This window comes from Macrotis lagotis, chromosome 2, assembly GCF_037893015.1.
Source record: "Macrotis lagotis isolate mMagLag1 chromosome 2, bilby.v1.9.chrom.fasta, whole genome shotgun sequence".
Taxonomy (NCBI): Eukaryota; Metazoa; Chordata; class Mammalia; order Peramelemorphia; family Peramelidae; genus Macrotis; species Macrotis lagotis.
In genome coordinates, this window is record NC_133659.1 from 170,572,065 (window position 1) to 170,597,623 (window position 25,559).

Sequence of the window (25,559 nt, forward strand, 5' to 3'; positions counted from 1 at the left end):
ACATTCTATCTTCTACCTTACATTCAGAACTTAAACTGCCCTGTCTCCCTGAGAAAACACTTCTTTCCCACTCCCACTCCCACAAAGCTCCCTACTCCTCTTCCACTCCCATAGTATTAGCTGTGGAATCAGATCATTTGCTTGGGTAAGGAGAACTTTCCTGGAATTGAATTCAATAGTGGATTCAACACAGAGAGCAAGTCCTAATGAATGAGCCCCTTTCTCAGCTCCTTCCCATATCCAAAGGAGTCATAGATCCAAGACGACCATGAAGTCTAGTTTCAGAGGCTCAAATGGGAACAGCCTTCCCCACTTAGCTCTGCAGCTATGGGACATCACCCCCAAATCCAAAGATCTTTATTGCTACCAGGGTAGGGCCATTGAAGCTACAATTGTAAGTTTTCCTAGCTCACTGCCTCCCCCACCCCAGCCCCATGCCCCAGGTCAGGCATCACTAGCACCATCACCAAGAATGTTAGAGGTTGGGGGATGGGGGCAGCAGGGTGCTGAGGCCAGCAATCAATGAGTCAGGACAGAGTAAGAAATTTATTTTATAGCTTATAGGAGGGTATTTGCAAAGAGAAATAGAAGAAAATTAAAAGCTATAAACAAATATCTGCCACCCTCATTCCTAAGCCATTTCTTGATTAAAAAAAGAAAAAACACCTGGGACACTCAGAACCTGGTGAGACTGAGCTGGCATGGGCCCTGGGCTGTGGGGACACCTGCTGGTGAGGGCAAATGGAGAGAGAAAAGCCCACTAAGGTGTTTTCTTCCTCCCTGCTGCCCCCCTCCATCTTACCTGGGCACCACTGCTGCTGGTCTAGGGCCCAAGTTAGATCTTAGGACACAAGAAGGAAAAGGAAGCTTAGTATACAGTCTTCTGAGAGATATGGAGTAAAACAAGGCCACCTAGGCCATGGCAGGTCTCCTTCCTACTCCCTTTCTTCCCCATCCTTTCCACATGTAAGAATGAGTAGGTTCTCAGTTTGTTTTCCAGGGAGATGGGGGGTAGGGGTGGCCCCAGCCCATGCAATACAAACTAAACACTCTCCTAATCCTTTTAATGGGCAGCACTGTGGAGGCTATAAACCAGCCTGCCTGGAGCCTCAGCAGCAAAGAAGGGCAGGAGGCCATGAGCCCAGCAGCTGCTGCTCCTACCTCTGCCCTCTCCCTCCCCCACTAGACCAGCCAGAGACTCTTCAGTCCTGGGGGATGCACCCTAGCCTGTCCCAGGGGGATGGAAGCCTCCATCTGCAGGCAGCTCCATATTCTCAGCTTCTTCCCATTCCTCTCTGCCAAATAGAACTGACAGCTCTGGAAGTTCCTATTTAGACCTAAGGAGGGACATGGGAGATAACTAGGCCTCACCCCCTTCCCCCACCTGAGTCCCTGGCTGGCCAAACCTGTACTTATCTATCCACCCACAGAGAGGCCTTCGGGTTTCTGAGTGAATCTAGGTAATGACTTTCTAATCCCATGCTGAGGACTTTTTAAGTGTGATTTCAGCTGAACAGTTAGAAGGCTGAAGGAAATCTTGACCTGCCTCTTCAAAGTTCTGGATCTCAGGACTGGTCCTACTTGTCCCCCACCCTGGGACACCACCTCAGCCTGACTCTGGTAGAGGCTGCTGTACTAATACCCTAACTTCTTCAGACTCAGACACCCTGGGTCAGTATACTTTTAAGGTTCTGGGCCGTGTAGAATCATTGACTTTTTATGAAAAAAAAAAAGCATGTGTAAGTTCTTTGTGTCAGTATTATGGCCTCTTGAATGGCTTACTACTCTGGTCAGCTCAGGGACCTAGTGTCATGTACCCTGGAGGCTCAGGAATGGCAGATGAGCCTTTCCAGATCCTTCATGTCATCTCCAGACAGCTGCCGAGCTGGAAGGAAGGGACAGAGGGTCTATGTGAACCAAACTTTGACAGACTATGAGCAGGTGAATCTGGAAAAGGAAGAACCACTGGGGCAGACCAGATAGGAGCTGGATGTTGGGTATCAGGGAGGAGTACATGGGGTGGGAAGAAGGTTGGGGGAAACTAGGACACATCATAGACATGAGTCCTGGGCAGTGGAACTCTACTGTGTTTTCCCTGGCCAGAGAGATGTTTATTAGTGAGGCTGGATCTTTTAAGATGGAATGACCCTTTTAAGGATCTCTTGGGTCCTTACCTTCCTTGTAAACATTTTTTAGGAATGCAACTTTTGGTCCTTGGGAAAGAGGAGAGTAGTAATGACCCTGAATGAGAGCCCTTCTTCATGTGCTCTTTTCCATACCTGCCACCCTTCTCTATGAGTATTTGCCCCTGCCAGACAGAATCTTCCCCAGACGTCCTCACAGGCCAGCCCTCACTCCACATACCACTTCAGAGGGGCTCTGGATTCCTACTCAGATATATGTAAAAGGAGGACGTCATTGAGAGGCAGGGACAAGGGGAAAGGCTGGAATGCTGCCTTCCCTCATGTCCCCCACCTGAGCCCAGGAAGGTTAAACCAGAGGAAACAGCAGTTTAGGTCTGTCAAAGACAACTGTACCCTGCTACCTCTGGAAGAGCCTGAGTGTAGTTTCCTTGAAGACTCATTCCTTCTTCCAGACTCACTCTCTCTCCCTCTCCTCTTATAAGTCTGTGTAAAACTTGCCTATTTCTGATTCTTCTCAGTTCCTCCTCCTCCCCACGTCCTCTTCCCTTCATTGTAATTTCCCAAATCTTGAGAAGAAATGACCTTTTCCTCATCCCCATCTATCTCTCTTGGATACCTTTGCATCATCATTCTACATCCCAGCATTCCTCAGGGTTGGGGGCTAGGGGCAGTCAAGGCTGAAACTGTAAGTCTTATTCTCTGCCATAAATCTTTGAAAGAATCAGACCTCAAATTCTAAAAGTCATTCCTATAATATTGGGCTAGGCAGGGGTCAACAATGTTCCCCTCACAATAATTACCTGATCTCTCTCAACTCTTCTCCATCCTCTGACGTGGTTCCCCAGGGAAGTCGTCATTTCTGTCTGTACTACTTATACATGCCAGTTTAAGACTGACTCTGTGGAATCCATTGCTAGATCTCGTGTGACACCTGTTACATGATAGGTCCGAGCTAATGACTTCAACTTTTATCCTTCCACCCATGCAGATAATGGCATCCCCAGCCCCCTTGTCTCCAGCCTCTATGGGCCCAAATTGAGTCTGGAGTCTTGGAGTAGTTTTAGTTTGTTTTGGAGCCCAGGTTACTTTTCTGGGAATGGTTGTTACTCCCAATTGCTTGGGGGTGGGGGGAGTGACATGAGGAAGGTTGTAGGAGTGGTATTAGGAGCTGGGATGTTGAAGAAAGCTGATCTTCAATAGCCCCAGTGGATGGGGGTACACTATTCTCTTTCTGAGGGACCCCATGGTGATCCCTGGAAACAGGCAGGGGTGAGAAATTGAGTATAGAATGTGCTATGGGTTACAAGGTGAGACATCCTCTCTCACTACCAACCCCCGCCCCCCCCATGTCCTTGGGACAGAGAAGGAGGGAAAAGGAGGCCCAGCCTTTGCTTGGTCCCTCATCACACACACCTGAAATTTCCCAAGAGAATAAGCTGATCCCACCTTGCCCACTTTCACCCAAGGTCAAGCACTGCATGTGTTTGGAAGTAAGCTGTGAAACCCTACTTCCCCACCCCAACTTTGCACTTGCTGAATGTGTGGCTCACAGTTGTCCCCCCTTCCCCATCTCCTCCATCATACCAATTCCATCTTGGAAGCCCTCCCAGTTGGTCATCCCTCCTCCTCCTTTCACAAGAGTTCCCCATAGAATCCCTACTTGCATGGCAATGTCCTCATGGGTGGAAATTCTCCATAAAGCTGCAGACCTTCCAAGTTTGACTTCCTTCTCCTGACACCCTCTTAAACCTGCTTGCAAAAATGAAACAATAACAGCCCAAACCTATTTACCTCTTTAGCTATACCCCTATCTTTTCAAAATAGATGCCTCAATGCTTTTCTTTTCAAAAGGGAAAAAAAAAGGAAAAAAAAAACAATCTCATCAGCCCAGCGTTCGTGAACAACCCTACAATAACAAAGCATTGTGCGTGCGTGATGGAGGAAGGTAAGGCAACATTTTTCCATTTCTAGATTACTTAACCAGGGCTGGGTGGGGCAGGGGATGGAGAGAAGCCAAGGACTGAACACCCTGAATCTGGCTTCCCCAGACATATTTCCTCTGTCTCCCTATATAGCCTTCTAGAAGAATTCCCAGGAGCCTGACCAGGGAGTAAGTAGTTAGTTCCCTGGATTCCTTATGATGGCCTAGTGAAGAGAGTGGAAATCCATGAAATGAATTCACCCCCATCGTCTCCACTCTTTCAAGGCTGATGGGTGGGACAACCTGCTGCTGTTGACAGCATTCTATCACCCTTCGATTGCCCAAACCCTTCTCCCCCCAGTTGTTTGGAATAGGCTCATGGTCTTGGGCACAGAGTTCTGTGGTTGGCGCCGTGTGTTGAAGTTGACTAGTCATCTGCCAAGGGGACAAAACTCCAAGTCTTTGAGCTGCCTAAATGAATCTTGCTTCCCTCCGCCTTTTTGGTAGTTTGTTGACTAGAATGGCTAAGAGATGTAGTCCATAGTAGATGACAGAATATCCAGGGGACAGCACATTTGTTCTGTAAAATTCCCCCAGGCTGGAGTGACTGTCCATGTGGCAGGGGCAGGAAGGGCAGCCCGAGATATAGCAGTGCCACTGGTGCTTTTTCACAAACATGGAGATAGCAGCTGTGGCCCAGCTCAGTCCATCTGCTTGTAGATCCAACACTGGGGTGGGGGTGGAGGGAAAAACAGGGAAAGGGGAGATGTGCTGTCTGGACCTGGGTTCTCTGGTCGTCTGTTTCTGAAGCGTCTTTTCCTGGGCATGCTGGCATTCCTTTTTTCTTAACACCCTAAACCTTCCTTTATCCTGACTCTTGCTGATGTTTTTGAGAATGATAAAAATTCCTTCCTGTCCTAGGGACCTATCCTAGGAAGCATGGGAGGTTGGGGGAGCAGAGGGAGGGAGAAGGGAGAAGAAAAAGGTGAGATTTTTCCAGCATCCTCCCTACCCTGCCATGAGCTCTTCAGCTCATCTCCTTGCTTTGCCAGCCAATCCTTTCTCCCCCACCCCCTACCCGCCGTTTTGGAATAAGAAAGAGAAAAAAACCTGGATAAGTTTCAGAATGCTGGGGGGTGGGGGTGTTGTGTGGCAGGGAGAGGCTGTGTGCCCCTCTCCCCCTGCTCATGTCTCCCTGAAGCTCTTGGCTGTTTGCCTTTCCTGGTTTGCATCTGAATTTCCTTTTCTTCTTCTTCTGTCGCCCACAGCTTGTGCCTTATTGGTTGGGATAGGGATGAGTGATGGTGTGGGGGCAAGGGGGAGATGGACAACCAAGGTAAAGAAGGAGCTCAAACCAATGGAATGCCTTGTTGGCTGTCCCCTCCCTGCCCCTCACCTTGGGGGACTAAGCTGGGCACTGCCATCCAGAGAGTAGGACCTGGAATGGATTCAGCTTTCATCTCTGGGACCCAAAACAATCAGAGCCAGCTGAAGGTTCACTCCCTGCTTTCCACAACCATCTCCATTCACTTAACTTCTTTCATTCTACTGCAGAAGTCACTAAGGCTTTTGCACCCTTATACCCCACCTAATAATTAGCTTCCTTTTTCATCCATCTAGACCTGTGTCCCAAATGCTGTATAAACCAGCTCTGGAGCCATGCTAGTGCTAAGCCTAGGATCCTTGCAGACTCTTCAGTGATCCAGGGACCCCTGGGAGGCCCCAAAACACTTTCAGGGAATCCTTATAGTCAAAACTATTTTCATGATAACATCAAAGGCCATTAATCACCTAAACCAAAGCTCTTTGGGAGATCCTCAAAAATTTTTAAAGTAAATAATGGTCCTAAGACCTAAGAAGTTTGAGAACTACTCATTCCACAGAAGGAAATATAGATCCCCTTGTCTCATTGGCTGTTGGTTAGATAGCACCAGCCTACAGCGCTTCTCTGGGTGGTGACCCCACTGCTGTCTGCTTGGCACCCCTAACCAGGTCAGAGCCCTTAACCAAAGGCAGTTATGCATGAGAGGGAACCAAAGGCCCCAAACCAGACAGGATAAGTACAGCATCGGCGTGGACTCAGCCACTCCTAGCTGATTGAAATTACTGCCTTGACATCCTGAGCTCATGGCACCAGGGAGGAAACGAGGCTGCCTTGCAGTAGGGTTGCTTGCTGACAGGGTATGCTATGGGTTAGCTTCTTGTCAGGCTGGCATGATGGGACTTCATGGAGGGTAGCGACAGCTAAGAACCTTGTCACAATCTGGTCAGGAGTAAAGAACTACAGAGCCCAGGGAAGGGGACCAGGATCTGAGAGGTAAACTCCACACCCTACTGGGAACACTGGAGTGCCCCACATCTCAATCTCTATATTCTGTCAGTCCTTATGTTCTGGAACTTCTCAGCCACCTGCAGAAGAGAACAGAGGAACTTATCTATTCCCCTGTATGTAACTTCTCCCATCTCCCCTACCACCTAACCCTATTCTGCCTAGTGGAAACAAGGCATTTGCCAGAAGGTTCCAAAGATGAACTGGACAAATTGTTGATAGCTCTGTGTGTGTGTGCGTGTGTGTGTGTGTGTGTGTGTGTGCCTGTGTTGTCTGTGTGTGTGTGTGTGACAGACAGGGAAAGGCAACCCCACAGCAGAGCTGCCCTTACTCAAGCACTCTTCTAGGGCCACAGCCTGGGTTGACATGGCAATGGACCTATGGACTTTGAACCTTGTACTATAAGTAGCTATGTGAGTGATGGGAGAGTGGGAAAGGAAGGAGGAAGCCACGACTGAGAACATTGATGTAATATTCCTTCCTCCCTCCTTCTTCAGATACTGTGGTCCCATTACTATACACACAGGACACTGAGTTGCTGGAAAGACTATCCATGCATTCCTTCATATTTCTGCAGCCTGCATGGATGTACACGTGCATGGATCTAACCATGTTATACATTGACAGGGTTAAAAATACCTTTGGCCTAATGTTGGTATCCTCCAGTGAAGTCAGATCTCTGCTCTGGGACCCTCAACTCTGGATCAGCTTCTGGTCCCATCCAGAAGCACAGGGAGTAGGGTAGCAAGCTGAAGAGACAGCAGGGAGACACCTGTGCCCGCTGAACAATCCCAACAAATCCCTGCCCCTCAGGGAGTACCTCTCACACCCTACCCAGGCTCTGGCTTTAACCTGGGGTGTCTTCTGTTTCTTTTGCAGAACTCCAGCGAGAGGGAAGCATCGAGACTCTGAGTAACAGCTCGGGCTCCACGAGTGGCAGCATCCCACGCAACTTCGATGGTTACCGGTCTCCTCTCCCTACTAATGAAAGCCAGCCCCTCAGTCTCTTCCCCTCTGGCTTCCCCTAGCCTCCTCCAACAGTAACTCTCTTTCCAGCCAGCCTGCCCCCTGAGGAAGCTTCTTACCCCAGGAAGGGAAGGACCTGGGGTTGATTATATTTCTCTAGCATCTGCTCTTTTTTCCACTGACCACCCTACCCATGCATACTGATGAAGAACCTGGCCTATTTCCCCATCTCTCTGCTGTGACAAGAAGAGACAGCCACGAAAAGCACCTCATGGCTCTGTGGCTTCTCTCTCCCCCTCCCTCTTTTTTGTGGCCAGGTAGAGACTTCCTTCACCCTCATTGTTGGACATGTTGTCACACACTGGGTCTGGTTTCATATTTTCCATCCAGAGAAGGGGACAAGCCCAGTCATGGGCCAGCAGCCTCCCAGAGCTGGGAGTGGAGGGAAGATGGATTGAGTTGAACCTAGAATCTGGCTCTGCTAAGCTGGGTGGCCACCATCTATCTCTCTTCCTTCTGATATAACAAAGCATTGCTTCACTGTTTCCCTTCACCCATTTCTCTCCCATTGCCACATGAACTGAGGCCAGGAGTATTATGGAAAATGAAGGGAGAAGGTTATCTCTCTTTTCCAGTCCTTATTGTCCCTTTGGCTCATGGGAAAAGTTGGTATTTCTTACAGTTCCCTGTTTTCCCCTAATCCTGTATTAAGATTCAACTCCTCTATTTGGTGAAGGAAGCCATGGTTATTGAAACTCTGTAAAGAAGTGTACGTCTTGTCCAATAAATCTAGCTGAAATCGAGTTTTGTGTCCTTGAATTGGTGAGGGGGGGCAAAGGGATTCCTCCCCAGAGGCTGAATTGAAGCCTGGGACACAGGCCCAGCCATCCCCATCTCATGCCCCCTGTGTCCTGTCTTGGTTCTCTTGAAACATGAAGGATTTGTTGTTACGCTCTTGGTTCCTTTTTCTTCTCTTCCTTGAAGGGAGGGAGGGAGAGAGAGAGAGAGAGAGAGAGAGAGAGAGAGAGAGAGAGAGAGAGAGAGAGAGAGAGAACAGCTAGGTAGGGAATAGTTCTTGGTCTCTGATTGTCCTAGGAGGCAGAGTATTTACCTACTGTGTTCCACCCCTCTCCAGTTCTACCTCCATATACCCTTGCATTCTGGACCTGCTGATATTGGAACATAGGGACTGGGAAAAGGGATTCCCTTTTTCTAACTGACTTGAGAAGGAAAGTAGAAATTCAAACTTGACTGATCTGGAAGACTGCTCCCCCAAAGAAAAAGAAAATAAAACACACTCCATTCAGCCTTGAATGTTGAATCAAACCCAAAGAAAATTAAGTGATTTCAGATAAAGTTTTAATGGAATACATTAAAGTACATAAAGAACCCTGCCTGCCTTTTGACCCTCACAAACATTGGATATAAAGTCCAATCCAAACTAGTGAGGCCCCATTCCTTCCACACACTTATAAAACACCTGCTATATACAGAGCACCATACTTGAGACTAAAAAAGATGCATGGTTAAAATAAGACAATCCTTGCTCCTTGTGGAGTTTACAATCTGGGAATAAGACACAAACAGATACATAGGTAATGCTTAATAATAATTAAAACCATTAGAAATGTAGAAAACAGAACTTCATGAAGTTCTAGAAGGAAGGTTGTCACATTCAAAGAGACCAGGGAAGGCTTCAGGGAGAAGTTAGCATTAGAGTCAAGTTTTAACAGAAGGGTAAAAATCCAATAGATGGAAAGACATTTCCACTATAGAGAACAATATGAAAGAAACAATGTGGCAATGGGACCACAGAGATGGAGAAGGCAACCCAAGTAATCTGGTTTGGCTGAAATATAGCATACCCATAAGTGACTAAGATAAAGCTGAAAATGCAGGATAATGGCAGATTGTGAAAGATCTTGAAAAGGTCATTCTGTGATTCTGCCAGGCAATGGAGTTTGAACCTTTCTTGGGAGGCAATAGGGAACTACTTGGTTTTTTGAGCAGAGGGGTAAACAACGAGATCTAAGTATAGAAAAGACTAGTCTGAAGTCCAAAGAGCCAATTGAAAGAGAGGGTTGGAGGGGGAGAGTGGGGAAATAAGACTTTTGCAACAATTAGTATTGGGGGTGGGGAAGACTGGTCCAGCACTAAGATAATGTAAGTAGAGATAGTATTATACATGAGAGATGTTATAAAGAGAAGTCATAGGCTCCTAGACCTCAAGCTAAAATGGCCCTCCTTTTATAAGGAAACTGAGTATTACCCAGAGACAGTAAAGTATCTTAGCTAAGGAGAGGAAGAGTCAAAAACAATGTTTCTAACTTGGAAGACGGTGAAGAATGGTGCTATGGAAAGAAAGAAGGCAGAAGAAGGGGAAGGAGAAAAAGAATGTTGAATTCAATTTAAAAAGTCATTTCAAATTTCAATTTAAAATTTAAAATTTGAAAAGATAGCAGGATGTCCAAGTAGAGCTAGACTGTAAGCAACTATGTGATCATAGATTTGGTGCTAGAAGAGACCATACAAGTCATCTAGTCCAATGACATTTTTTTTTCAAGTCCATGTTATGTATGTTAAGTGCCTACCAGAAATGGTTGACATTGATATAGCACTTTAAAGTCCATAAAAAGCCTGAACATGTATGATTTAATGTAACCTTCACAATGATCCTGTGAGGTAAGAACTGATGGTCTTATCATGATGTCTACTTTACATATGCCAGAATTTCAGATGAGTGAGGTTCAGATCTTTGCTCCCCACTGTCAATTAATAGGATTTGATGTATTTAATATATACAGTATTTAATGATCCCAAGTTGTGTTCTTCCCATCATGTCACTATACTATTTGTCTTTTATCCCTATTAAATTATAGGATTCTTACAAGTAGAGACATAGCTAAACTTTGTTTTTCTCCCAGTGCTCTATGTAAAGTTGGTACCCAATAAATGCTTACTTGTAGATCAGAGATTTAGAAATGGAAAGGACCTTGGAGATTATCTAGTTCACCACCCCCTTTCCATTTTACTGTTGAGACCCAGACAAGTTAAATGATTTCGAAGCTGTCCCTGTGAACCAAGATTTGAATCTAGATCCTCTGACTCCAAATACGACATCACTCTTGAAATTGATGTATTAGGGAGACTCAATTGGGCAAGGTAGGTGATCCAAGAAGGTGCTAGCAGGAAGCATTAGGACCAAATTTTGATCAGTCACCCTTTGAATTTTAAAAAAGAGGAAAATGAGGCTTACAAAGGTTAAGTAGCTTGTTCAAAGCCATGCATTAGATGCATCAGGGTAGAGATTTAAATCAAGCATTTATTCAGTACCTATTGTAATACCCACCATCATACTAGGCACTGGAGAAAAAGGACAAAATGAAATAATCCTAATCTTGAGGGGGCTGCATTCTATCAAATTGACATCAAATCTGACAGTGGGTCAGATTAGAATTTAGAAGGAAGAGTTGGATTAATGAGGTAGATTTGAAAGTCATCTGCATAGATATAATGTGAAAGTAAACAAAGGAAAAAGAGTATGGGCAAAGTGAAGATGACCCAGGATAGAGAAAAAAGGGTCTATTAGAGGCAGTGCAGTTTTATGTATAATGGGAACAGTATGGAAGGACTTGAAATTAAGAAATTTGCATTTGACTCCTGATCTGACATCTGATATAGAGGAGAGCTTGCTAAAATCTGGAGTCCACTATACCAAGGTTCAAATCCCACCTCTGATCATCACTAGTTCTGTGAGCAAGTCACGTAACTTCATTGTGCCTCAGTTTTCTCATGTAAAATACACTTTGTGGCTCAAAGTGTTGTGCAGAAAATACTTGGCAAACCTTAACATGCTAAATAAATGTGAGTTATTAATGAGAGGACCAGAGCTAAAAGGGATCTTAGAGACATCTAAGTCTAACCCACTCTTTCAGATGAGAAAACTGAGACTTGGAGAGAATTAGAAGAGAGTGATACCCCAAACCAAAGAAAGAAACAATATTCAATGGGAGAGGATTTCAACAGTTTGGAAAACTGCAGAGAGGGGAGAGTTGATGAAGACATAATAAAAGGATTTGGATTTGGGGATTCAAAGGGTTTTTTATTTTACCTTTAAGATTAGTTTCAGTAGAGTTGTAGAGACAGTCAACTAGCCCTTATTAAGTCTTTACATGACAATTGCTAAACTCTAGAGCTACAAAAAAGTAGTTCTTCCTCTGAAAGAGCTTCCAGTCTCATGGGGAGTCAACATGTAAACCATGAACAAATGATATATACAGGATAAATTGAAGGAAGTCACTAAGATGAAGAAGGAGTGATGTGAGATGTTAGGGACCTGTACCAGAAAGATGACAATATGAGAGGAGAGAAGAGGTCATATATAAGATGCTACAAAAGAAGAAATGATAGCAACAGCCTATTGGATAGTATGAAAGTAGAGGCATTGGGAAGACACAGCTTTTTCAAGAATTTTTACTGAAGGAGGAGAGGAATGGGATAGGATTAGGATTTATCAGGAGATCCAAGGGATGGAAAGGTAAATGAAGAAGAGGCCAGTTGCTGTAGCAAGACCCTAAAGAAGGCAGGAAGAAAAAAGGTCAAGGGTTCAGGTTGAGATCTGCCATAATGAGGAGTAGGGATTCCTGTTCTGTAAATCAGATATAAGGAGAATAGACAGGATGCTCATATTGAAATTTTTTGAGGGATAGAGGGCAATCAAAAGTTCATATCAATCTAGTCATCTTTTAAGGATCAGGAATGAAGATGTCTTTGGAGGTCTTGAAGAGAAAAAACACCCAATTATTTGGGGACTGAGATAGGGGAATTGAAGAGTAAAGAAGCCCATCAAATAGGGAAGGACCAGCTGAAATAGTATCTGACCTCAAGAAACTTACAGTCTAGTTGAGAGAGTTAGACATATACCAATAACTGTAATTCAAGGATCATACATGCAGAGATGGAAATGTTTCCCTCCTAGTAAAAATGTAGACCTATAAGAGACCCTGTGAGCCAAGGTTTGAATCTATGTCCTCTGACTCCAACTATAACATCACTCTTGAAATTGATGTATTAGGGAGTCCACTTGGGCAAGGTAGGTGATCCAAGATGGTGCTAGCAGGGAGCATTAGGACCAAATCTTGATCAGTCACCCTCTGAATTTTACAAAAGAAGAAAACGTGGCTCACAAAGGTTTACTTATCAAACATTGTTGTGTCTGTTGGTCATACCTGTTTTTCTTTGTTACAATAGAGTATATTATTGAGTATGAGAGTTGAGAAATTAATGTGATATAAGAAAACAACAAGGGATCTCAATAAAGTTTTAAAATAAATAGTTTTAAAAATAATCTCCACACACCCCTGGAAAAAGAATATGTTATAAGTGTACAGAAGTCAACAAGATGGCTAGCTGGCACCATGGACAAAGCCTTGACTGTGGAGTCACAAGGACCTGAATTCAAATTTGACCTCAGATTTACTGGTATGATTCTGAGCAAGTCACTTAAGCCCAGTTGCCTTCTCTCCCCTCCTCCCCCGCCAGATACATGCACAGAAGTCACAGTGAAGGATGAGGGATTTCAGTAGGGTGGAATCACTTCTTAGGAAAAGGGTCATTCAGGGAAGATTTTCTCTATTTGTTATATCTTAGCCAAAACTTGAAAGAAGGGGCGGCTAGGTGGTGCAGTGGATAGAGCACCAGCCCTGGAGTCAGAAATACCTGAGTTCAAATGTGGCCTCAGACACTTAATAATTACCTAGCTGTGTGACCTTGGGCAAGACACTTAACCCCATTGCCTCGCAAAAAACAAAACTTGAAAGAAGAGCATAATTTTACCAGGTGGAAATGTAGAGGTGATCTCCAGTTCTATTTAAAAATCTAAAGTTATGAGTCTCCAAGCATGAGACGCACTAGGGCAGAACTGGGCTAGGAGGGAGAGAGGATGATATGTCTAAATGCATAGAAGGTAGAATAGGGCAGAAAGAAATCAAAAAACTGAAACATTTAAACATGGAAAATCATCAGGTATATCCAGTCTACTTGTGAGTGGAAATAATGTGAAATAATAACAGGAAGTTGCCTTGGAACTAAAAGATTTAAGACTCCAGATTAATTTAGTGACTACTTAATGGGGGCTTTTGATGAAACGTAGCTCTCATTTCTTGTTCTGGAGCTAGGGGTCTAGAAGCATAAAGGTACCACAAATGCTGTTAGAGATGTAAATGTTGATTTACTTAAGTTTTTCTTTATTACAAGAGAGAAATTCTTCTGAGGAAATGATCACATTTGGAACTGACAAATTTTTTTAGATATCAATGACACTTTTTTAAAAAAAATGGATTGGTGATTTAATAATGAAGATTCTTAGGGGGCAGCTAGGTGGCACAGTGAATAGAGCCCTGGCCCTGGAGTCAGGAAGACCTGAGTTCAAACCCAACCTTAGACACTTAATAAAATAATTGCCTAGCTGAGCCCCATAGCCTTAAATAAATAAAGGAAATTTTAAAAATTAAGAATGAAGATTCTTTCTCCATTATGCTTGGGGGGGGTAGTACCATTGAACTGGACAGAGAAGGAATAGTTATTAAGAGAAGAAAATTAGAAAACAATTTGTTTCTGAAACTGGAGAGGAATGAGTACCAAGAAAGGAGTGGTTTCTACCCCCTTCACCTTCATACCAGAAAGGAGTTTTATATAACATCTCAGAGCTAGAGCTGCCTTCTGGTCTCTTCCAATCCCTCATTTTCCAGAAGAGGAAACTGAGGAACAGGAGGTTAAATGATTTACCAGAAATCACATAGGGAGGTGTTATCTTTAAGTGGCAAAGTTAGGATTTGGACCTAAGTCTTCTAGACTCCAAGTCTAGCACTTAAGACTCTGTACTAGATAAAGCAAAAAAAAAAAAAGGGGGGGGGGAATTTTAAGAATGCCATTTTCAAACAGAAATGGGTTAGGGTTGGGGGTGGGAGGGGTCAGAAATCGGTGACACAGAAAGAGGAATAGACTCGGGGGAGCCAAAACAAGAGAAGATGGCATGTTCAGTTTGAGATTTGTTGAGTTCAAGCAGGCAATAAAATATTCAGGCCAAATAGTGAAAGCTCAAAGGAGACCTAAGCACGGGTTATTGCATGGAAGTGATCAGTGCTGCCCCCCTCCCTTCCTGCATTTGAAGGAGAAGTCCTGGACCCAGACCCTCTCAAGGTTCCAGTCACTCCTTCTTGATCTTTGAAGGTCTGTGGGCAGTCCATGTGACTCAAGAAGGTATTTATCTGCAGGAGGGAGAAATAGCTAGAAAACATTGTATCCTCATTATACCACATGGAGCTACTCCTAGCTCTATATAACTCAGGTGGTCTAAGGTCTAGAACCCCCAGAGTATGATGGGTCTTTTTTCATGGGAAAGGTAGATATGATATATTATAGACTCATGGTATAAATAGCTGTCTTTGGAACTGGGAAGACCTGAGTCCAAGTGCTCACCTAAGACATATACTATGTAACCCTGGGGCCCAGTTGCATGGATAGAGGGAGTCTCCTTCTTTAGAAGGTAGTGAGGAGAAATATGTAGCTTAGTCCATTGGTCTGATCTCATCCATCATTCTTAGACATTCTAATACATCAGCATCATTATTCACTTACATCTACCTAGGGATCAAAGATTTTAAAATACTTCGCATAAGTGACTTAGCATGGAATTGTAGAGCCAGAGCTGGAAGGGACCTAAAAGGTCCCTACCCCTCATTTTACAGCTAAGGAAACAGAGGTTTAGGTTTTAGGGACCTGCCCAAGGCCCTACAGGTAGCAAGGGGCATAGTCAAGATTTGAACTCAGGTCCTTATGTTCCCAAATTCAGCATAATTTCCACTGTACCTCCAATGATGTTCCTATTCCTATAAAATCCTAGGAAAAGGTTCATTAACTCCAATATTATAATCCCCATTTCACAGAAAGGAACTGGAAGCTCAAGAGATGAATGATTTTTTTCACAATCAGTCACAAGCTTTATAGGTAGCAAAGCCAGGATTTATTTTTTTGGTCATAGGATAGAATGTATTCTCTTTAGGGGTAGAGAATATTTAATTTTTATCTTGGATACCAGCAATTAATGTACGCTTATTGATGAGATCTTAGATCTGAACCTGGTTAGGGAACCTAAGAAGCTAACTAGCCTAGCTCCCCTCATTTTACAAATGAAGAAACTGAAGTTAGGTGACTTGCTCAGGACCACATGGGTGGTAAGATTTGAACCCATTCTTCTTTACTGGAGGGTCACTCCAGCTTACCACATACAACTCATTCCACTGTACCAGATTATTTCCTATTTGCCTCAACATATACTCTGCCAACTGTGTGCATAGACATGTAAAGACATCCAAATTCCCTGCCCTCATGGAATTTACGGTCATAGATATGACATAAACCTCTGGCTACCAGCTTGGAGTCGATGGCTCCTCTTCCTTCAAACCTGGTCTCCCACAGAGACTTACCCTTTCTGGTTCCTTCCTGATTACGGAATGGACATGCTCTTCAGACTCTGAGCAGTCATCTCGCCCTCCAGAATTCAGACAGAGGGTCTCCAGTGCATAGACCTGATGTCCTCAGGTCCGATAGACATTTTCTCTTAAAAGAAGGAAAGCTTGGACTTCCTCTAGTTGCAGAAGAGCCTGAGTCAGGGGCCAGACCTGCAGGACTGGAAGAAAATGAGACAATCTCATTATTTATCTGACCAATGGCCTTCAATCAATGCAGAGGGAAGGATATTTAGGGACCCTTCCACCAGTGATAAACTGGCCCTACTTGCTTCCACTACAACACTTGAAGTTATCAGAGAATTCTGCCCTAGATTGTGACTAATCGGAGGAAATATAAGTGGCTATTCCATAGTTTATAATCATCAGAAGGCAACAGTTTAGTTGAGATACAGTGCTCCCTTAGCTTTAGGGCAGTGCCCACCATACTCTCATGGTCTCTCTGAAGAACTTTATAATCAATTGTGGGACATGAAAGGCACTGGGCACGAGATGAGGAGCATTAAATACCCTCATCAAAGAAGACACTGGGCTCGATGAGCAAAGCAGAATTGCAGTAGCTCAAAAGAAACATGAGTCGTGCAAATTTAAAGACATCTCCACTGCAAAAGTTCAAATGGACACTTTGTGTCTGACCTGTGGTAAAGTCTTCTGAGCTCACATTGGTCTGCTCAGCCACAGTCGGCGTCAAGGGACAATGTGTCCATGATAGTGAAGTCATTTTGGTCATCTTTGGGCATTAAGGACAATAGCCACCAACTGGGCCTTCTTCATAAACCATGTACTTCCCCGACATGTCTAAGACAGTCTGTGACAGTGTTGACTAGTAGCTAGTTGGGACAAAAGGAACCTGCTTGTAGTTGTGTTCTGTGACTTTAGGAAAATCATCTAACCTCTTTGGGGCTCAATATCACTGGCTTGCCAAAAGAAAAGATTACTGCTTGTTCCCCAGTGCTCAGACAGGGAGACAGAATCAAAATGAGATGGGATATTGATGTGCTAAATCCCAAGGAGAGGCATTAGACAGAGATGATGGAAGGGACTAAGACTAATTCTCCAAGACTTTCCTGAGAGGAAGTCAAACAGAAATATGTCCAGACTCCCAGAGTCCACCTCCTGTGGAGTCCAGCTGAGACCAAGCCCCCAAGATGACCAATTGTGACCACTCAAGGGTGTGATTTTTCCCAGTACAAAGGCATCTAGGCTCCTTTTGTGCTTTATTCTCCTTAGCACAGTGACATTATCCTCATCTAACCTATGACACTTAGATCAGAGTGTATTTGACTCTCTGGGAAAACCAAACTAGGGAGGAAACAAGCAGTTTCAGAAATGGCACCTCTTCTCAGGAAGATGTTGTAAGTTCTGAGAATGGGCTAGAAATTAAATTTGTTCCTAGAGAAAGAGATCCTGGACAGCCTCTCTCTAAATACTGCCCCTGTGAGTGGAGGAGGGAATGAAGTGAGGAAATTTCTGAATTATCTGAAAAGAAAAAATAAATATGAATAATATCAAATAAGCATTATAAATATAAAAAATATTAAAAAATTTAAAATAGACACCATCCCCATCAATGATTCTACTTTTAAATATGAACCTCAGGGATCTGAGAACTGAACCTTTCACATCTCTGACACCCTATCTTTCACCCTCATCCCTCAAAACTGCCAAGGCTTTCTGGTACTCAAATATAACAGATACCTGTCCTGAACTCCCAACTCGTCTTTACATCTCATTTAAATTTTACATCTCCCCAAGCATCTGCTTAATATATGTCTGTTATTCTACATTGTATTTATATCCTCTGGGTACTGTGTGTGTGTGTGTGTGTGTGTGTGTGTGTGTGTGAGAGAGAGAGAGAGAGAGAGAGAGAGAGAGAGAGAGAGAGAGAGAGAGAGAGAGAGAGAGAGAGATCAGTTGAGGAAGGGGAAGAATGCCCATTTCCATTCATTAAAAACACCTACATGAGTCATATCTCAGCAGAGGTGGGGGAAGACTTCTCCAAAAGACGATGGAGAAGCAGTAGCAGCCTGACCCCCAAAACACTAGTTGGATAGTGCTCTGTCCTCTGGAACTTGAGCAAAAGCTCTATATCTATTGCAAAGACTGAGGAGAAATCTGGAAATGGAGAACAGCAGGCAAGACATGCAAATACCCACCTTTGTACTACACCTGCATGTACAAACGACAGTCAGGGATCACGCTGAGCCTGAGATCCCACCACTACCAAGGGTCATCTCTCTGAGACCACAAGTTATAGATATTTCCACTTAACTCCACTTAACAAGGTAATTCCCAACTTTCTTTCAATCTTGAGACCATAGGGAGAGGGTGAGGGTGGGAGGACGTAGTTTTCTTTGGAGCTTCTTTAAGGTATTATCCCTCCACTATGTGCAAATCAAAAAGAGAAATGAGCAGAAAACTAGCAAACACACTTTACCACCTACCTTTAATGGTGGACCTTTACATTTAGACTTGAAAAAAGCCTTAATGCCAATAGTATGCTAGCTCCATCCACCAACACAGGATTCCAGTCCATCTATATCTGGCTGGAAAAGGGAAGCTAGAAGACTCTGGACTGAAGAATTCCACCTCTGACACATGTCTTAGCTATCTGTGGGACTATGGGGAAGTCTTTTTATCTCTCTGAAATTCCATTTCCTCCTTGGTAAAATAACAAAGTCTATAATAGTAAAAGCATCATGAGGGTAGTAATAGATTGAGAGAAGAAATCAGAATCAATAAAACTTGGATTCAAATCTTTCCTCCTATACACATTGACTGTATGACCTTAGCAAACCACTTAAACTCTCAGTGCATCCAGGCAGCTTTCTGAAAACTGGAAAGGAAGTATCATGCAAAGAAAATTTAGATTAAATCTGCCTGGAATACTCATTATGAGTGTGACCAAGTAAGTTATTTACCATTCCTGGGCCTCAGTTTCCTTAATTATAAAATGAGGAGATTGGACTAGAAGGACTCAAGAGGTCCCTTCCCTGGATTTGCAGGATTGCAGAACAACCTCACTTGTAGAAGGAATTCTCTGTACCAGTGAAATCGAAGGTCCCAACAATGATAACAACAAATACCTCTATTATCCATCCCCACAGGGCTATGTGAGGTTCAAAGGATATAAAGTATGTAATGTGTCTTGCATAATTTAAATGGTAATAAAAATGTCAATGTGGTATAGTGAATAGGGAGTTGGCCATGAACCCAGGAAAATCTGGGTCCAAGTTCACTTTACCTCTGACATGTATTGGCTGTGTGACTCTTAATCTCTCAATGCTCTAGGTCATTTTAAATTGGAATGAAAGAGCCTGCCTTCCCCTGTGGAAGGAGTTTCTTCATTTGGCAGTTTCCTACTGTCAATGAAATCATATGTTCACTTGTTATCCTATTATTATTTGACAATATTTGTGAGTTACTGAGGAAAAAGTTATTATCCAGCATCCAAAGTAATGATGGCCTCTGAGCTCAGTTAGTTTAATAGATTCTCAAACATCAGTCATAGATTTTGAGCTGGAAGAAATTTAGATGCACTTGATCTTTCATTTTCCAATTGAAGAAAAACTGAGACCCAAGGAAGTCTCAGTCTAGTCTTCACCTCTCTGGCAGTCTTTCTCCCTGCTCCTTTTTTTTTCCTCTTTAATGCTGGCTTCCTTTCTTTTTTGTTTCTCTTTTCCTCCATTCCCTTCTGTTTTTTGTCTCTTCCTCTCCTTTCCTCCCTTTCCCTTATCTCTCTTTCTCTCTTCCTTTCTCTTTTGTCTCTCTTCTCTTCTTCCCTTTCTCTCTTGTCTCTTACTTTCTTCCTCTCACTCCTCTCCTGTCTCTCCTTTCCCATCTCTCACTCTCTTTCTTTCCCTCCTTCCCTTTGTCTCTTGTCTCTCTTCCTTTCTTTTGCTCCCTTTCTTTCCTTTCCTGTCTTCTCTCTCTCTCCCTCTCCCTCCCTCTCCTCCCTCCCCCTTCACCCTCCTCCCTTCCCCTTCCCCTCTCACTCTTTCTCCTTCCCTCCTTTCAGACTTTGACTTTAAATTCAGTGCACTTTCCCCTTCCTCTCACTTTGAAGTACCAGCAGTAATCAAAGTCTTTCCATTTTGGTAGAACTTAGAGCTTAGCAGCCAATGAGTCTGCCTTGAAGACCCTCAGGCTCACTTCCATACCATCCCCAGGTTGCAGGAGAATTTTAGTGAAGTTCTCTCCTCCAATATTTTTGGTTATGTTTCCATAATACTTTAATACTTTGTTCTCCTCCTCTCCACCTCTCCACTTCGGTACAGAAGTTTAGGAAAGGAAATCTGAGTTCAAATTCCATTTCTGATATACCTATCTGACTTAGAACAAGTGACTTATTCCCTCTGGGTTCCAGATTCAACTAGAAAATAAAGAATTTGGATTAAAATAGCCTCTGAAAATCCCTTCTAAAATCCTTATAGAGGCTCCCTTCCACCCAACCTCTCGGAGCCTAAGTTTCCTTACCTATAAAAGAGGAGCAAAAAGGCTTGCACTATCTGCTGCAGAGGGGAGATGATGGGATCAAATGAATCAAAGAATAAGAAGGAGCTTCTTAGGGCCAGCTATTCCAGGTAATGTGGGCCAACTGGAAACAGTCCAATCAGGTTTAGCTAGCCCCGTTTGCTCTACCCAGGGTCACTTACTGGCTGAGTCTCCTCAAAGGGAAGTGGGTCAGTGAAGACGACACCCTTCCCACCAGCGACCTCTCGTTCCTTCCGTGTGTGTGTGTGTGGGGGGGCGGGGGGGGGATTGATTTATTTGTTTTTGTTTTTTGGAGTTTTATGTTGAAAGAGATTAGGGGGAAAACACAAAATAGCTGGTCCCCCGGGGGCCCCAGCAGAAGCTAAGGGTACCCCCGCCTCAACATTCCCACGGGCTTGCCTGCCCTACACCTCCCTTCCCTTCAGGCCCACAGAAGGCTTCCCTTTCCTCAAGTTCCAGGGCTGCCGATGTTCTCCCCTGGCCGGAGCCCGAGGGGATGGGAGGAACCTTGCTGGACAAAGAGGAAAAGAGGTAGTTTGTCTATTTGTTTTGGACCCCAAGTTTGTGGCGGTCGAGTCCGGGGAGGTCTCCCTCCACTTTCCACCTTCTTTCACCAGGTTTTCGTGAGAAGGTCACCTCTTCGGGTAACTTAGCGCAGGGAACAAAAGCAGGAACCTGTCCGCCCCCCGCCCCGCTTGCAACAGGTGTGTGGGCGCAAGGCCCCAGATTGCAGGCTGCTCCCCTCAGCCCCCGAGGAATCAAAAAGGGAGGCTGGGACGGTACTGCGAGAAGAGCCCGAAGGCTAATGAAAACGGGTGAAGGAATGGTGAGAACTAAAGACACAGCGGAGTGCGGCTAATGAGAATAAGAATAAGAATAAGAATAAGAATAAGAATAAGAATAAGAATAAGAACCTCCCATTTTAAAAACTTTTCTAAAACGAAGCAAATCTTCTGCTAGGAGAAGTCCGTGTAGGTGGAGAGACCAGCTTTCCTGCCCTTCCCATGCTGGCTCCTGGCGCTCCTTCTCTGGTCCCTCATGCGAGGCCCTTTATCCCCCTTGTCTCCCATCTCTTAATCTTCGCTCCCTGCTTCTCTCATTGCCCACCTTCTTTTATTCATCTCCCTCCTCCACGCTCTCCAGCTTTTTCTTCTTTCCTAGTATTTTCATCTCATTCATTTTTCTCACTTCTCTCCCGAATCCCCAACCCCTTTCCCAGTCGTCAGCTCAGAGCTGTAGGGACAAATGAAGGGGAATCTAAAAGTCATCTCGTCCCAAGACTTTGGAGAACACCAAGTCCTGCGGAGGTGAATTATCTTGCCCAAGGTCATTAGGCTAAAGAGCTGGATTTGAACCTGGCTTCTGTGATTCCAAAGAAAGCGCTCCCTCCTCACTGCACCACCTCTGTCCTTCTCTACTATTTATGATTCTCATTTTCTCTCCCCCATTCTCACTCCAGTGTTTCTCCCCTACTGTGTCTCTCACTCATCTCTCGTTGTTCCTTTCCGTACTTGGACCTCTAGCTTTATCTTCCAATCTCTGTCCACATTCCAGTCTCTGGATGTCTCTCTTTCTGCCCTCCTCCTCCTCCCTCTCCCCCTCCTCCTCTCCCTCCCCCTTCTCGCTTCTTCTCTTTCCCTTTTTCACCTCCCCCTTTCCAGTCTAACTTTTCCAGGTCTCGTGCACTCAGCTTCCCGCAGGTATGGGGAGGGAAAGCCTCAGGTGCTAAGAAGAAACTGTAGCCACCTAGCGTCCCCCGCCCCCGCCCCCCAAACTGCACATACAGGCCAGCTCCCGGAGCCGCTTCCCGGGGGAGAATGTTCATTCACCTTCCTTGAAGAGGTAGTGACACAGCACCGGAGTTCTGACAGAAGAACCGGTTCTGTTCGCCTCGATGTCTTTTTCTCCCTCTCTTAATTTTTCCCCCTCCTCTGCCTTCTCCTTCATCTCTCACGCTTCCTTCACCCTTTTCAGTGAGCTTCGAGTTCTTCTCCCAGCTCTGTCCCAGACGCCCTCCTGGTCCTTCGGTGTCCCTGGGCCGCCCTCGGGCACAACAGGCCTTGGGCCCATGCACCTGCTGCAGAGGAGGACTGCGGCTGGGCGTTCGCCTTTGGTACTTGGGTCAGAATACCCGAAGGGGTGACCCTCCAACGAATCCCGGGTGACCGATGCAGACAGGGCGCGGTGGGGAAAGCTGAGAAACAGGGTCCTGATCCTGGCAGCGGCAGGCTGTGGAATCTGGTCTCAGGTCCCAGGTGCACAGGCTCAGGCCGGGCCATGAGGACCAGGGAATAGAGCAGAGCTCTGAACTACCCGGGATGGTACAACTCTGGGAGGGCTTCCCACAAACCCGTTACCATACTCCTTTACTGAATACTTTGTCCTTACAGTCTCCGGGCCGCGTGGTACCTTGGGGCGCGACTCAAATGTGACGGTTTTCCATATTGAGAAGTAAAGGCTCTTCAGCCCTAAAGAAAGGTGGAAATACACCCCCTTCTATCTTTGCAGAAGTAGGGAGCTAAGGAAATCGATTTGGACAGACACTCGTACCTGGTTGATGACCCAGTTTTGTTGCAGTGCCCCCCATTCTTTCTTATAAGCTATGGCTCTCTGCGGAGGGGGGAAGAGGGGAGAGAATATAATGGCAAATAAAGGCGATGTAAAAAAAAATTTCGGTGAAACTTCTTAAAAATTCAAAGCTGCATCTATGAGAGGAAAAGGCACTGGGAGCTTTCTCCGGATAGGCAAGTTGCCACAGGGGCTACAAATACAGAAAGTGCCACCGATCTGAGTCCTAGGTGATCCATCTTTCCGTGAGTGCAAGCCTCCGCTTCGCCCTGAGCAGTGAAGACCCGAGCTGGAGGTTCGGGGCTAGGGGAGATACAGAGCGGCAGGCGACCGAAACCCTCAACCTTCACGCACCCATTGACATCAGTGTTGGAGACAGGAAGGCTAAGATGAGGAAGTGGGAGAGAGGGAAGGCTCCTGTTACACTCAGGTCCCCAGTCCACATACACATACGCGCGCACATTCCCTTCATTCTAGTATTTTGTTACTGTTGATTATCTTTAATTTATCGGAACTTTATTTTTATGCAGATGTTCGCCTATTTTCCCCTCCCATTAGACTGTAAGCTCCCTAAGAGCAGGGACGGTTTGTTTTGTTGTTATTGTTTCCTTTCTTTGTATCCTTATTGCTCTTAACCCAGTATCTGGCACACAGTAGAAGCTTAATGGTGCTTACGGATTGACCTTCACGCACTCATTCCACCCCACGCCACTACCCACAGCACACCCTGCCTACGCTCAAATGGTGGGACTCTAGAAAAAGTCACAGGGGAAATTTGCCAAAGAAAGTTGAAGCCTGGCAGGACCCACGCAATCCTAGAGAACTTCCTGTAAGAGGCAGAAAAAATACTAGTTCTGGAGAAGAAAGCAGCCTCTTTATAAAAGTCAGGAGCTAAAAATCGATTTCAAAACAAAACAAAACAGAACAAACCCCGCCACAATCCATGATGACTGCAGTGGAAATGGTGACGGAGGAGTACGATTTCTTTCTCTGACCCTGTCTTGTTCCTCGTTTCTGCTTCAGGATCATAGATCTAGAACTAAGAGGCAGTCTAGTGGCATCCTCTTATTTTGCAAATGCCGCAGTCTAGGGAGCTCAGGTGGGAGGCTGCACGCTTCTTGGGGTCCCTTCGCGCTGTGCTGGGCGTCCGCAGTCACTCCCCGTTTTTCACCGAGGTAATTAAGGGACTAGGGGTGATAAGGAGGAGCCCGTCTGCGCCTTTCTGAGAGAGGTGCTTTTAAAACCATCACAGACGATTTGTCTAAGTGGTCCGGACAGGACCGGCAGCAGGGTCACCGAGCGTCCCTCTTTCCCCCTGCCGGGGACAGAGACACAGAGACAGCAGGAGAGACAGAGACAGACACCCATAGCTCTGGGCCCCGGGCTCTGTCTGCCTCAGGCTGGCGCCTCGGGCAGCTTGGCTTGCAGCTAAAAATAACTTGCGGAACGCGGAGAGACTGATAGCTGGAAAGTCGGATAACCGGGGTAGAGTTGGGGGAAAGGGAGTTGGGAGGGATCCTGGAACAAATTCTTGCGATAACTTTGAAAGACTGAACCCAGCAGAATAAGGAGGCCCTGGGGTACCCATTTGTCCTTGGATCCCTAAGCGCCTTTGCCTCTCCAATCCCCGCCAGGGGTAGAGAGCTGCCGCGCTGGGCTCCGGGTGGAGGAAAGAAAGGGTCAGCGACAGAACTTCCCAGCCCCCCGCCCGATTTCGTTGTTGGGAGGGAGGGGAGAAGAGGCGCCAAACAAGAAAGGTCAAGAGAGCGGATTATCCGCAAACCTGAAACTCTCCCAGGATTAGAAGCCAAGGATGGGAAGGAAGAGTTCTGGTCCCCCGGGAAGACGGGCCCTAAAAGTCGGGAAATAAGAAAAGGAAACGGGGGTAGGGGTGAGCTGTTACGAGAGGGAACGAGGAAGGACGCGTGCGTCCCCTCTCCTTAGAGCCGGAACCCAGACCGCCTTGGGTGCCCAGGCTGGCTCCCCCCAGGGACTAGAGAGCGGTCGTTTCGCCCGGAGCCATGGGCACCTTTCTCTGGATCGCCTCCCGGCAGCTGAGGGGGCGGAAGACCCCTGGCTAGAGGCACAGACCCGGGGAGCAGGGAAGGGACCGGGTGACCCGGTCCCGTAGTTTTCGGGGACAGGGATGGTGGAGGCAATTCGGTTTTGGAGGGAGCTCGAACTCCCCCCCTAGCCCCCCCCCCCGCGCCCCTGTTCTCCGCCTCCCAATCCCACCTAGGCTTGGCGCCTGAGTTGCTGTATGGGTCCTCAGGAGGGGGCCGGAGGGAGGGGTCCCCACAGTCGGGGCGGGCTCGGCGCGCGTCCCCCCGCCCTTCTGCGGGTGCAGGCCAAATGCGAAGTGACAGGGGCCGGAGCTTTGTTGTGGAGTAGCAGCCGCCTGGCGCCAGCCACCCCCGCCCCTACCCCCCCCCCCCAGCCCCTTGCAGGAAGAGTTGTGCCCCCCCCAGGCCTCTTAAAGGGACAAGCACTCGCTGCCCCCCGGGACCCACCCGGGTCTGCAGCTCTTTCCCTCCTCCCCGCCTCTCTTCATTCCCAGTTCTCAGCCCTCATTGCACACGGGAAGAAGTAGTGCCCGAGCTCCGGGGAAA

The 25,559-nt window shown here is 45.9% G+C and overlaps 1 protein-coding gene and 1 long non-coding RNA gene across 12 annotated transcripts in view; one reads left to right on the forward strand and one right to left on the reverse strand.

The window, feature by feature from the left end:
• Positions 1-8,163, forward strand: part of BCAS3 (BCAS3 microtubule associated cell migration factor) — an 851,656-nt gene extending 843,493 nt beyond the window's left edge. For 6 of the 8 annotated variants that reach the window (XM_074223544.1, XM_074223545.1, XM_074223546.1 and 3 more), the window contains 2 exons: positions 3,996-4,089; positions 7,274-7,395. In XM_074223544.1, coding sequence (XP_074079645.1) covers positions 3,996-4,089; positions 7,274-7,310 — 131 coding nt within the window. In that variant the 3' untranslated portion in view covers positions 7,311-7,395. Of the gene's footprint in view, positions 1-3,995; positions 4,090-7,273 lie in introns of all 8 variants that reach the window. The other 2 variants (XM_074223548.1, XM_074223550.1) reach the window with 1 other exon arrangement.
• The window catches only part of LOC141513583 (uncharacterized), a 74,945-nt gene that overhangs the window by 46,745 nt on the left and 2,641 nt on the right, over positions 1-25,559 (reverse strand). The window contains exons 2-3 of one of the 4 annotated variants that reach the window (XR_012475830.1): positions 15,847-16,049; positions 471-14,628 (exon numbers count right to left, since the gene is read on the reverse strand). This is a non-coding gene — a long non-coding RNA (uncharacterized LOC141513583). Of the gene's footprint in view, positions 1-470; positions 16,050-25,559 lie in introns of those variants that run through there. The other 3 variants (XR_012475829.1, XR_012475828.1, XR_012475827.1) reach the window with 3 other exon arrangements.